Here is a 14,603-nt window from a genome sequence, read left to right as displayed (position 1 = left end):
AAATCTGGCTTGCCAGATCCACTTTCCTGCAGAGTTTAGCTCCAACCCTGATCAAACTCACCTACCTGTGATTTTCTAATGATCCTGAAGACATTGATTAGCATGCTCAGGTGTGTTTGATTAGGGTTGGAGCTAAACTCTGCAGGAAAGTGGATCTCGCGAGCCAGATTTGAGTATCCCTGATATAGAGGAATAGAAGAATCAAAAGTCAAAGGGACAGATGGTGGTGAGAGAGGAGGGGTGGCTGAATGAATATAGTGATAGTTTTGGGAAAAGACAGAGAGAGAGAAGTAAAAGTACTGAATCCAAAGGGCTGCTGCAGTGATGTCCCATTCATACAAGCTGCTAATGTGCATCCCGTTGTTCCTATCATCTCTCTTTATGTAATTTAGAGGTTGAGATCACAATGTCATCTAATAGTGCCTCTGACTCTTTAAAAAGGCCAGAGTATTTAAAATTGTATGATTTTGTGTCATCCAGGTTTATAAATGATCTCCAACCTCACAGAGTAAAATTAGGAAAATCTAACTCACCACTTTCATCATCTTTAGAGCCAAAAGATCCTGTGCTGCTGGTTACATCATCATCATCTCTTTCTTCATCCTCTGCTTCAGAGGTGCCCTTGTCTGTATCAGGAGTAATGGTACCAGTCTGGGAGAACTCCTGAGCTTCACCATTTGTGGGAGAAATGTCTCTTATTTCCTCAGGAGGTGTAGAAATGTCAATGCCATCTTTCTCAGTTGCCTTTTCTTCCTGTTCTGGCACAGGTGTGGTGTCCAGATCTTCAGCTATAGTGGAGATTTTATCGTCATTCTGAGCACTCAGCAAATCACTGACATGATCCACTGAGGAAAAGATGAAAGAAAACTTGGGCTTTTTGGAAATCAGAGGAGGCTTCCTCTTGGGTGTAGAGTTTTGTGGCGTTTCCGCAGGTGATGCGAGGGCAGTCTCGAGACCATCTACTTCAGCTGTGGCCTTAACCTCACCAAGATCTATGGAACCATTTGTAAAGCAGGATGTCTGTTCAGAATATGATATTACACAGCCAGGTTCTGCTTCAGCATGGCTATCCTGGCTATGCTGGATGGAGAGTTTTTTCTCTGGAGATGATGGCCTTAAATTTGGAGGTATGCAAGGAATTGTGGGATGCCCTGGTTTTTGAGGCTTCTCTGGTGATTGGGGTCTGCCTAACTGGCTAACTCCATTGTTTTCTGGCCGTTTTGCTGGCCGAAGCTGCACCCTCTGCAGGGCCAAAGGGGTGATGAGAGGCATGCCAATCTTACTAAGCTCCTCAAAGTGAGGCGACACTGGTTTTCTTTCTAGGTTCACTGGTTTTAGGCCACCTTTAATTTCCTTTAAGCAAGCAGAGGAAGGTGTAGGTGGTGTCAAGCTGGGTAGGTGTTGATTTTGGGGTGGAGAATAAGCAGGCAGTGGTGGAGGAGGTGGTGGAGGGCTGAAAGAACTATTGAGGCTTGACAAGACAGGGTCAGTCAACACTTCCGGAGGTGGAGGTGGTGGAAATTCAGGGGAGGAATTGATGTAAGGAGGGCTCATGGATGCTTGTTGATGGGGGGTTGTGGGTAAAGGAGGTGGCGGAGGGGGAAATTTCTGGTCTATAGTGCACATCGGCCCGGAGGGCGGAAAGGGAGGAGGAGAGGATGGAGGATTAAAAGGTACAAGAGCCACAGGACCAACTGGTAGAGGAGGTGGAGGAGGAATATTGTTCCTGTTGGAATCAGAGGTGTTGGAGGAAAGAGAAGTGGAAGACGACGATATGGATACAGATGAAAGCAGGGATGATTTTCTTTCAGGCACTCTGGGTTTGGGCTTGCCTGATGGGGACATGCATCTCATGAAGGAGGGAACAGGAGTGCCAGCTGTTGGAGTGTTGGATTGACTCGAGTATCCACTTGATGGAGAAGTCAACCGATGTACCCTATCCGGTGATGAGGTGCCTGTTTTAGGCTTCACAGACACATCACTTCCTTCCTGAGCATGAGGAAGATTAGCCTGGTTACCATTGTGGAGGCTTTTCCCATTTCCCATCTCAACCACTTGTACAGCAGAAAGTGAATTGGTGCAAGGTGACTGTGTTTGATCTCCAGATGGACGAGGGTACTCCATGTAGTAGCCCCAGGAGTCCGCATAATCAGAACGGAGGCTACTAGTGTCACTATGAGAAGGTGTGACGTGACAAATGGAGTACACATGAGCCATCCCTGTAGCTGACACACCACTGCTGCCTGCACTGATGCTGCTCTGGCTCCTGGAACGAAGCATCCAGGGGTCCTCATAGTCACTACAAGGACTATGAGATGGTGAGGTGGAGGACCCTTTGCCTTTCAGCCCATTCTGAAGTGACTGCTGGAGCGTGGCAATCAATGACTCATTGAGAAGCGGACCATTGCTAATATCTGACCGTCCAATACTGGCAGTGGGAGAGCTGGCTTTCTTAGGCTTTCGTCTTAGAGAGTCTGTGCGTGCTGGTGGAAGAGGTGGTTTCTTAGGCTTGCGTAGAGAAATGGAACGTGACAGCGACCGGTCACTGTACAAGCTGTTTCGGTCTTCTTGCTGACCCAGGCACTCGTACATACTGTGTCTTGCCGCTCTTCCTCCTATGCCATGACCATGGCCGCTACCCTGGCTCCTTGACCTAAGGCCTGAATCCAGATGCATGGAAGTGTAGTAGCCATCATTGTCCATAGAGTAGAGCGAACTAGAGTCTGTGCCTTTTGAGGAGCGTTCAAGGCTACTATAGAGATGATTTATGGGTGTTGAGCAGCTGGAAGATAGTGTTCTTCTGGGCAAGACATTCTCAGGAGTGTCGTAAATCCATTGCTCGTCTGAAGACAGTGTTCCTGCGGCAAGGGTGCTGTGGCTGTGCAAACTGCTATCGGACCGGCCAGTCTCACTGGAGGTATCCTTCATACCTGCTTCTGGTGTGTGTGATCCTGTGCCCACACTACTGGTGCTCTCACTGTTGACAGCTGAGACCATGCTAAGAGGTCTAGCTTTAGTGTACGGTGAGCCAGCAAGTGGGCTCTGGCCAGGGCTTGACGTGGTGTGAAGTGCGATAACCTCAGCAGAACATGATAGAGTAGCATTAGGTATAAGGGAGGTTGAGTAGGCAGCATGTGGAGAAACTACACAGGCTGGACCCGAGACAGATCCCCACTCCCTTTGAGTACCTCTAACCTCCTGAGATTTTGGCCGTGCTTGGGTGCATACCCTGGGGGCATTCCTCATGTGCACCACAGTATCATCTACTTGTAATTTTCCAATCTGTTGAGTTGATTTTGCAGTGGAGTCTTCTTGCCTGAAAGGGGTGCTACTGTAAAGGGGCTCTGCGTTAAGAGAGACCCGTGCACCTCGTGGCAAGCTGTGAAAACGTTGGATATCATTGCCAAACTGTGGTGCCATTACAACAACTGAATTTCCAGGGGAGCTCCCATCAGAAACTGAAGAGATGTTCGTGGCAGAGGTGGAGATGCCGGCCATCTGAGCAGCAATTCCTTGGCCCTTCTGAGCCCGTATTCTCCTCACAGAGGGTGGGACAATTTTTACATTTTCAGTCTGGCAGCCAGAATCTTTTGTTATAGATCGACGGAGAGTTGAATTCCCATTTATGACTCGCCCAAGTGTTGAATACTGTCCAGGGATAAACATGGACTGTGGCCGAAGCTCTCCTCCACGCCCTTTAGCTGCTGTGGAGAAAAACAGAAAAGAGAAAATTATGACAAATACTACAGCTGCTTGTTTCTCTGTTCTTTCCCCTCCATCTCTTTGTGACATCAGCTGCCAATCAGATTAACCCTCTCAATTGAGAGCTAATTAATTTGATTAGCTGAAGCCACATATGGCATGTTGATGACTTTTGGAAACTTTGATTAAGACTGATATCTTAATGTCTGGTGCCAAATATGTTGTCCATTCCTGAGTGTCAATGAGAGTGTGTGCACTAAATCGAGGATCTTAGGGGGACAGGCACTACAGCACGCTTCCACACAAACCACACATATTTATGGGCTCATTCATATATGCATGCATTTGCAGAGACATTTTTAGAGTTTAGTTGAAAACCACAGGCTGTTAATGCATTATGCCTCCTGTTACTATATGCACACCACAGAGTGCAACTTTGCATCTCTTTAACGTCACGCTCATTGTTAGCGAATAAATTATCATACAAACGTAATCATGTTATTCTAAACCATTAGACAGAGACTTGTCTTAAAAGCATTTCTATCAGATCAACTTTAGTTTTAAACCAGGGCATGAAGTTAGTCCTTACCTCTGCATATATAAACAACACAATGGGACTTAATGTAGATTTATTGTGCATCGCACAAAGAGTACATCTTTAAAGAGAAAGACACTCTATTTCTCCCCCACACCCATCTGTTCTGATAGAGAAGGGTTGATTAAAAGCTTATCTACAAATAGAAAATACAAATAGTGATGCAGAATGCCCTTTCCACAATCCCCATAATCTAGCATGTGCGCAGAAATTTTAACAGTACGCTAGTGTTATTGAAAATGGATATGTATGAAACTTGCTTATAATACACACCCAACTATGATGACTATCTGCAATTTTCTTTCTTCTACTATGTCGATTTACCTCTCCCCTCCCCCTCTATTACTTCCCTGATAAAATATGAAGTGTTTTGCCAGAGGAATCTGAATAGGGGATTATGTAGTGGCTTCAGTTGGCTGCAAAGCAAAATGTAGCATGCCTCCTCCAACAATGGTTCCAAAATCAGCTCTCACATACACTAACAGGAAGCAAACTAAACAGAATCAGGGACCGTGACCCAGGGGAGTGGTGGGAAATGGAATGCCGCTGGATGCAGCTGTTGGATGCTGAGATTATATAACAGAGAGCGTCGAGAGTATGCATGCAAAGACTCACACAGTGAAAAAAGAAGTAAAACAAAATCCCCATTTAGGGCACTCAAATCGATACATGATTTGAGAGTAGATTTATGAGACGGTAATTTTAAATAGGAATACATTTCTTTGGATAGAGGGAGAGCTCAGATTAGGATAGTTCTAAGATTCTAAAATCAATGCAAAGAAAATGCGTTGAGATGGGAATGAGGCACGGTCATGTCAAACTACATTAGATGGTCATGACAGCTACAGTGCTACATGAAACTCAACTAAATGGAAACAGGTGAGGCAGGAGCAGCAGCAGAGAGAGCTGGCAAAGCCATACCATACCTAGTTCCTGTTGGACGCTGTCAGGCACCCCTGAAATAGTCTTTCTCCGCTTAACCTTCTTGGGCCGGCGGACCAGAGTGTCAGTGTTTATTAGGGAGCGGCGGATGCTGGCCTGCCTGTCAAACGTCTCCCCTGGAGATCAGTTGACGAGGGCAGACAGGCAAAAGGGCCAGTTAGTAACATACATGCATCACACATGCAGCGCACACACACATACAGTTCCAGTACAACTTTCATGCAGAGCCACACACATTCTGCATAAGCAAATGATGTGAAAACCAAAGACAAAGACATAACTGCACACATATCTACATTCAATTATGTTCAATTGTGTCTGTGTCAAAAATGCAACTATGTTCAAGATTGGGTAGACAATATATGCATGCAAACTGAATGCTCTGATCTGTGGTATACTAGGGGAAAACTCAGATCCAAATAGAATGTTCTCACTCTATATGAAGTATATGAAGAGGCAACCTTTTTTGAAATATAATATTAGAAACAGTATCTTAACTATAAAAGCACTTTTGTGCTGTAGCGCTGCAAAAGCGAGGGAACTCCAGAGACTGGGCACTGTTGACTAAGCTTCAGCACGCTGGGATGTCTGACTAAGTCACGGAGCTGACAGACTGAATTAGTGTGGGGGTGTATATATGTGTGTGTGTGTGTGTGTGTGTGCTTTAAAGTCTAATGCAGCTTCTTCCTGAGTCATAGTGAAGTTCAGAATTTTTTTTGAAGAGATTGGAAATACAGAGCTTATTCTGTCTGAGGAAGAGACTATGTAGTAGGTGAGACTGTGATCTTTTGGATAAGGTGTGTGTGTGTGTGTGTACTTCACAGCGATGAATTTGTGAGACTTAATGTTCAAACAGATAAATGCTCTCAAAGGTCAAAGAGATAGTGGAAATGACAGAACTGTTAACATGAGAATTGTTAATGCACTCATACACATTCGTGTTAGATCTATCCACATGGTTATGAATCCAGAACAGGCAGTAAGTAGTGATCATGCATGCAGTGCTCAAATGTTAGGTTATTAGGAATTACAAATAAAATTCAGTAACAAATTCTAAGATTTTGCTGAGCTATCCACATGAAACAAACTATGAATGTAACAGACCAACTATATGAATTCTAGACTGACAAACATACGGACTCTTCAGAGTCACAACATGGAAGTGACATTTTTAACTGCAGTGCTGGCTGGTTTGACTGACAGCTGATGGGATATATTATTAAATTCCTTGCCTGTGACATTGATGGGGACAATATCTGTGAGAACGGCCTGAGCCTGCTGCCTCATCTTCTCTTCTGGAGTGGGCAGGGGCGGAGCTTTGGACTGTGACATTTGTCCATCAACCTCAACCCCCTCCACCTGCGTTGGACTCTGTGCTCTCATTTGGCAGGTGTCTTTTTCTTCCTCTCCTGAAGATGCTGTGGACTGGAAAAGAGGTGAAAATACAGTGAGTTTTATGACTGCAGGGGGCTTATAGAGATAAGTAAGCCAAAAATAAATAAATAAAACAATAAAGCATATTTGAGACTAGTAGGGAGTTTCAGACGCAGAGCTCCTACACCCCTTATTTCTCTTTAACTTTAGCCAAGGGTTGTTTAAGGGTTCTGTGCCCCGACTTATTGGAGCTCCAGGAGTATACAGAGCAGTTTCACGGGCAACTGACCACCAAACCACACATCCACATAAACGCACTGAGAAACTCAGAGAAAGAACAGAGAACGGGAGCTGAGAGAGGGGAAAAACCAGTGAGGCGTTAAAACTCTGTTCACGCATTGTGATTCTGAAATGGGAACACTGTTCGCAGCGGAGTTACAAGTGGACCATCTGAAGTTTCAATCCAACACCTGGGCCTCCCTCAGCCTCCCTAACAAACCAACTGTAGTTAAATCACTGCAATACATTTAATTATCCATCCAGGTCACTAACAATAGTGCAAAACCTATTCACAGCTGCCTGAGGTCTTGTTTTATGTTTCAACATTTTATTACCTGTCCTGCCTCAGTCAGAGTGGAATGACTTTCAGTGTAAAATAAAGAGTACTTCTAAAAAATGCTGCTTCTACAAAAGCTTTCTCCAATAAAATAGTTAAATAAAACCAAAATTCAGCAGCAAACAATTTTTGTGTTTTATGATGTTAAGGCATTGAAATAACATCCTAAAATGTGAAAAAAAAAAAGTTCAGGAGAAAGAAAAGCAGGAGAAAAAAAAAAAAAGAAAGAACGAGAAAAAGGAAAGCAAAAGGCCTGTCCAGCACTGTAACATGAGTTAACCTCAATCCCAATGGGCTGGGAAAGCAGGTCTAGGGTGGTAAAAAAGGTTAAAGGGGCATGGGATCCTTTAGGGAGGGCTAGGGGTAATAGGAGGACAAAAGGACCCCTGAATCTTTGCTTTTACAGGGTCTGACCTTTCCTGGGCCCCTGAACGCAGTGTGATTATAAGCAATAAAGGAGAGAGAGAATAAGGGCAAGGGTAAGATGGGCATGCTATAAACAAAACTGCATAATTATTTCTTGCTAAAACTTTTATGATTGTCTAATTGAATTAATTCAGTTAAAGTCCTTTTCTTTTAAACCTGTCTTCAGCAGCTTTGTAGAATGTAAAATCTCAGTAAATAACAAGTGCAGTTGTTGCTTTCTAACACATTCTGAGTAATAGTTTCATTAGAGTGTCAGTCTCCTGGGGTTCAGCTCTCATAATGGGGCCACACATGGCTGACAACATTAATGAAGCCAGCAGAGATACTGAAGAACTGAGGCGGGAACTCCACAGAGGCACATGTGGGAGGCTTGATTCAGTACCCAGATCCCATCTGCAGGCAGACACTCTCTCTCCAGCAGAGGGTAGCCAAATCCTACAGGCTGCTACACAGTCACAGAACAGCTTTCTGTACTGATTTCATAACAGATAAATTTTTTATGGCCAGTAAGGAATATGATGGCAAATACTGTAAATCTATACTAACAAATAATACACTTTACACCACTTGAATTAATGTTTTGAACATTAAAATGTACCGTGAAAAACACTGGAAAATGTTTCAGAACATTTGAAACCTGGCATGGATAAAAGAGAATTTTTTAAACTATATATAAAATGTGTTAAACTTATATTATATGGGCTGCATATTTAGTACATACATATATGTAAATATACTATAAACAATAACAGTAATAATTGTTACTATTATAATATTTTATATGAATATAAAATTAAATATAATAAAATATAAAAATACAATAAAATATATGAAAATATCAAACCAGTATTAATGACCAGAAAATAAATTCTTAAATATGCCTACCTTTTTATCAGCTTCATTATCTTCTATCTCCTCGTCCTCATGTTGGGAGTTTGTGGAGCCAGAGAAGGTGGGCCCCTGTGAGTAGTACTGTGAGCTGCGGAAGCCATCTTTCCTCAGTTTATCACATTCTGTGGGAACAGAGCAGACACATCAGGCCAAGTTTGAAAGAAAGTTTTTAAGAACTTTCAAACATGAATTGAAGTATAAAGCAGATAGTGTTTATTTGGCTCCCTCTAGTGGTCTGAGAGTGAAAGCACCATTTTTAAATCATGAAAATGGGGAATCTCTGAACTAATAATAATAAAAAAATAAAAATAAAATTAATAAAATTTTATTTTGCGCCTTTACACTTGTGGATGTTAGACAAACTTTGTAAAGAGATTTTAAAACAGTAGTAGACTGAGATGTGTTCTGCTCTGTATGTTTGACAATGTGCAGACTGCATCATACTGGCTTTTTAAACTAACTGTTGCAGATGGCAGCTACATCCCCTTGGCACGCATCCCACAATCCCTTCAGTCATCCAGTCAGCTGAATCCAGCAGTCTCTCTGCTGACAAACACACGCTCATCTGCTGCATGTCTTTCCTTACTTCCTGACTTTCATTTTATGACACTGAACTGCAGCTGAGTGATGCACCCCATTAAATAGCTGAAGTGTGCCATTTCTGTCCCACTAACAGCAACAAACTGAACTGCAAAAATATTACATTTTTATTGAGTTTCAAACAGGTTTCCCCAAACGATTCTCTCATACGCCATTTGCCAAAAAAAAAATAAATCTCAACATTGCTGTCATGCTGGTCAAGATGCTCAAACAAACATAATGATGTTTTGATAGCACCACATAATCATACTGTTTACAAACTAAAAAAAAGGGAAAAATATGCCATTGAAGTATATCTAAATTCATTTTAGAAAAAATAAATAAATAAAAAAAAACAAAAAAAGAATGATAAAACAAATAGCTAAAATAATAAAAAATTTTATTTAAATGTTTAAATATAAAAATGTAATACCTTTTAATACAATATATTTTGAAAGAGAGCAACATTTACTTTTAGCCCATCACCCTTGATTAAATTTGATTTTTGGCCCTTCATCTTTAAAGTTTGGGGACCCCTGCACAAGAGCAACAAACATAAGGGACAAATCCAGACAGTGTAACAAAAATAAAACCAGACAGACTGTTAAAAAGTCTTCCTCTAATTCTCCAAAACCAGCATTTATTTTGTTTGCTAATCCTTTACGGTTTCCATCAACACTTATTTGTCAACTAAGACTTTAAAGAGACAAGCAAGTTTACAAACACTTTATAACTTGTCATAAAAAAATGTTCAAGGCACCTGTGAACTTCCACTAATCCGCATGTGTGCTTAGTGTTGTTTGTCTTTGCAGATTAAAAGTTTTAAGGAATGACTTTTTTTTTTCATAAATCAAAGAGAGACTTCCAGAAAAGAAAATGCGAGTGAAAAGTTTACCGCAACCGCATTGGGAAAAGTGTTTGTTGGTACAGCTCTACCTGCATTCATGTCTTCCTCTCTGCCATCTGAAAGCCAGAAGTCTCTATTATAGTAATACGACCTACACACCTGTGCCTGCATAATTAATCAGGCTTCACATCAGCCACCTGCACTGCTAGATCAGTCTCGGGTTACAATTAACTTCTAGACCAAAATCTGCTAACCAAACCTTTGAGCTGAGCTGTACTGCTAAATCGAACCCTGGATGTCACTAACAGGCCGTTTCACAGGTGTCCAGTGAACGAATGACATCATGGGCACGTTTACCTGCTGCTCAGTGTGTTTGTTTCATAGCAATGCTGATGTTATGAGCACTGCAGCCAGTCTGATGTTGAATCTGGTGTCTCTTACCTCTGAGAGCTGTTTTCAGGTTCACTTTGGCCTGGCGGTGCAGGTCTTCCACGCAGGCTGGTCTGGAGCCCGGCAAAAAGACGTTCTCCTGCTGGTGCCATGGAGCCGTGTAGTGCACAGTCCACTTTTTCTCTTCATCCAAATTAGATACGGCTAAAAAAAAAACACAAGAAATAAAAAATTATTTATATGCCATAATAAACATTCAACATACCTATTTACTCGTGGCACTTAATGCACAGAACATGCGCATATAACCAAATGCAAGTAAGAGCGACCAAATGTGTTCATTTGTGGACTCGCTGCGAGTCAAAATAGAGCCAAAAGGACTCCTGCAGAATTTCATTTTGTTTTAAAGTTGGCTACAATCTTGTGCTTAAACTTTTAATTGAGTGAACCCTAAACACTTGAACCAAAGAGTGACTTTAAGTGAACATGAAAAGACAGTACTAGCTAGGAGAGGTGCAAACGGGTCATGACGTTAAGGGGAATCTTGGAGGAAAGACCCCTGGAGCTTGAACCCCCAGCTGTCTCGACAGCAAACAAACAAAAACAACAGGCTGGTCGTTTTAACTTGAGAGGAAGGGAAAGTAGAGGAGCAGTGGTGGGAGTTTTCTCACAGGTGTGAGGAGCTGTGTGTCCACAGGTGGCACTGGGCCGTTAGGCTGTGATGGCCCATCATGTGAGAGCTGCCAGACTGACAAGCAGAGCCCACAGGAGGCCATTGTGTTTATTCATGAGACATCAGGACTTTCAATATAGAAGTGATTTCTTACTTTTCAGAGAGACTAACACATACTGATCTGTGACGGAAAATTAATCTACAAAGGGCTTCTGTACAAAGCTTCTGGTCTCTCTATGGCCAAATGTCATTATTTTTTACATTTAGTTTTCAATTTCAAAATAAATAAATAAATAAAAATAAACCAATAAATAAAATTAAATAAATATTATTAAAAAAAATATTATTTATAACCCTAAAAACTAAACTAAAAAAGCCACAAAAACAGATAAAATAATAATAGAATTGAATAAAACTACAGATTAATAAATATACTGAGAATTTTTACATTTGTTAATGTTTTTGAAAGAAGTCTTGTATGCTCATCATTTATTTGATCAAAAATACAGTAAAGCAGTATTTTCTAATAAATTTAAAGCAGACTTTTTAGTTACCAAAACAGTTATAATATTTTATATGTTTCTGGAAATCATGATGTCACTGTACCTTTTGGTTAATTTAATGTATCCTTGGTGAGTAAAAGTATGATGTTAACTCAACAGAAGTTTGGATCCAAAAGTACAATATGAAAACGAAAAGACACCATTGGGGGCAGGAGAAGGTGCTGGAATCAAACTCAAGCAATCAAAGTGTGAAAGCATGTTTTTTCATTCCCTCTCCAGGTTTTTCTCTCTTTATTAACCACAACACTGAGCCTTTGAACTTGCTGTTGTTCAAATCAATTCTGGGCTTCAAAGGGACACATTCTCCTCAAAGGCATCATCTGTGAATGTGCAGACATCAGACAGGACAAAGCAGACAAACACATGAGAGGATGCAGAGGGCATTTAGCACTGCAGAAAAACACACCTTACAAATACTGCCGTTTGTAATTGGAATGATAAAATCATCTAACAAGTGCTATAGATTCACAGATATCTCTGTTTGGGACATACATTAAAGTCTGTGAGGCCACTAAACAAAGCTAAAAGAGCAGAGGCCTTTAGCTTTTAGCGGTGTATAATTAAGTATTCTGAAAAAAAATCTAATCACCGGCTTGTCCCTAGAATACATCCACAGTCGGAAATATTGATGTGTTGAGTTTGCCTCGGGTTAGTACCTAAATGTTATGTGATCATGGCTTCATCAGTGTGGTAACTACTAAAAAGGTCAATAATCTACCAACCAGCTGAGCTGACACTGTCACATAACCAAACCAACACCGAATCTGGAACATCATTTGAGTTCTACATATCCCTAATTCTTGGTATGTGTGTAAAGCGCACAATTTATGTGCCCAATGTAATCAAGCAACTGTTTTCAAAAAGTCTTCCTGCACATGTCGCAGAAAAAAAGGATACCCAAACAAATTCGTTCATTCGATCAACGAGACCATTTGCTGGACATCAAAACCAGATGCACAAAAAGCATTAAACAACCTTCGTACTCCGTGAGAGAGATAAAAGTCAGCGAGCCCTTTGAAGTGCCTATAATAAATATCAGATAATTCCAGAATAGGCAATACACACACTCACACAGACCTGTCCACAACCCATTAAACATGTCTGTGTGTTTGTGGGGAGTGAGGAGAGCGGCAGCAGGAACAAAAACCTGCATTGTGCCCAACATCAATCTCCACATCAGCCTGAGCTCAGCACTCAGAATCAGCCTATTCAAAACTCCCATAATCCCTCTGGTCCTGCTCATACCCACACAAAACACACATTTTGTAGTCACCATCCACCATGTGTAACACTGGAATATGGATGAGCTCATCCAATGAATTTTGGCTCAGAAGATAAATTATCACAATTAAAAATGAATCACAATTTAAAAAGAAAATGTTTATTATGCTCCGTACTACTGAGACAAATATATATATATTTAAAAAGTGTCTTCCACAAATTGTGAAATCTATGTTGATTAGTGATGCACAGATAATACATTCTGACATTAAAATATTTTTAAATATTAAATTACAATATTCTTTATATATTTATTATCTTAAAAATGTACTTTTAATTTCTATTTTATAACGCACTATTTCTATATTATAAATTCTATACAATTTTAACTGAAAAAAATAAAAAAAAAAAAAAAAATCACAAAATAAAACTAATAAAAAAGTAAAAAAATAAAGTGAATTATTAAATAATTTTTAGTGTTAGTTTATATTAAATATTTAAGATATTAAAGATTACCTCTAAGAGAAAATGAGATGAAGTCTAAAAGTAAACTAGCCTACATGTAAAATCAGGAGGGAACTGAGCATGCACAAAGTCACACTGTACAATTAAATATCTACAAATGCAGATAAATTAAATCGCATTTTTTTAATAATATATTATCGACTGATAACTGATATGGTACCAATATATTGTGCTGTGCCTAACGTAAATATTTGAAACCAGAGTACGTATAATAAAAGATGCACACAACCAAAATGTATGCGTGACAAGGTTATTATCTGGACATCATAATCAGCATCAAGGTGTTAACAGGTTTGTCTATTAAGTGTACAGGATATGACTCATCTGTCCATGTAGATTCACAGCTCTTTATGAACTCTGCACTTACACACCTGACAATCAAAGTACTGACCTGCCACATTTAATGAAATCTCTTAAATTTACAATAAACCACTAGCTGATAGATCAATAAAACACACAGCTATTGAAACAATTTCACAAAACTAAGTCCATCAGCACTGAAAGAACATGGTCAAAGAGTTCTTACCCTTGCGTTTGAAGTATTTAATGACTGACTTGAGCGAAGTCCCAATGAACACCATTATTCCAGTGTGTGAGGCAGGTGGTACAATTGTCACGGCCTCCCAGTACACGGGAGAGCTGGACGAGCAGTGTGTGTGTCCACAAACCTGTGTCCTCCTGCCAACAAGTCAGTATGTGCCTCTCCCCATTTGATCAACGCTTATCGCCTCCACAATGAGCCCCTCCTACATATACACACACCCTCAACCCAACCCTGGGAAACACCTCCTCCTCCCATACACACACTCACACACACACACACACACACACACACTCCCTGGGGCTCAGAGGGAGGGGTGTAGTATATGCCCCTCTGTTCATCTGTGCTTCGGTTACCAAGGAGCTCGACAGTACAGCTCATCCAAAGTATTCACCCTTCTTCTACTCTAATACAAGCTCATTGGAAAGACAAATCGCAAATGAGATCTCTTTAATCTCTCAATTATTTCTCCTAGGCCGCAATTAGATGAAATGAAGAGTTCTGCTAAAGTTGCAGATTTTTCTTCTAAGACCCCTCCTATATGTCTCCTCTAGAGTCAAGGATGATCTAAACTGTTTTAAACTGTGCTCAGATTTGCCAAGATCCCAAAGTTTTTGCTTCTACCATAATACACAAGCCTATAGGAAAAAAAAATATTACAAATGAGATTTCTGTAGTATCTTAACTGTCTTTCCTAGACAGCAATGAAATAAAACAG

At 40.6% G+C, this 14,603-nt stretch overlaps 1 protein-coding gene across 7 annotated transcripts in view; it reads right to left on the bottom strand.

Moving 5' to 3' along the window:
- The window catches only part of nhsl1b (NHS-like 1b), a 93,063-nt gene that overhangs the window by 6,012 nt on the left and 72,448 nt on the right, over positions 1-14,603 (bottom strand). For 5 of the 7 annotated variants that reach the window (XM_058755073.1, XM_058755075.1, XM_058755079.1 and 2 more), the window contains exons 2-6: positions 10,414-10,566; positions 8,541-8,668; positions 6,472-6,664; positions 5,224-5,355; positions 534-3,704 (exon numbers count right to left, since the gene is read on the bottom strand). In XM_058755073.1, the coding sequence (XP_058611056.1) occupies positions 534-3,704; positions 5,224-5,355; positions 6,472-6,664; positions 8,541-8,668; positions 10,414-10,566 (3,777 nt within the window). Of the gene's footprint in view, positions 1-533; positions 3,705-5,223; positions 5,356-6,471; positions 6,665-8,540; positions 8,669-10,413; positions 10,567-13,870; positions 13,941-14,603 lie in introns of those variants that run through there. The other 2 variants (XM_058755078.1, XM_058755076.1) reach the window with 2 other exon arrangements.

This window comes from Onychostoma macrolepis, chromosome 20 (assembly GCF_012432095.1).
Source record: "Onychostoma macrolepis isolate SWU-2019 chromosome 20, ASM1243209v1, whole genome shotgun sequence".
Lineage (NCBI taxonomy): Eukaryota > Metazoa > Chordata > Actinopteri > Cypriniformes > Cyprinidae > Onychostoma > Onychostoma macrolepis.
This window is presented reverse-complemented; position numbering and strand designations above follow the sequence as displayed.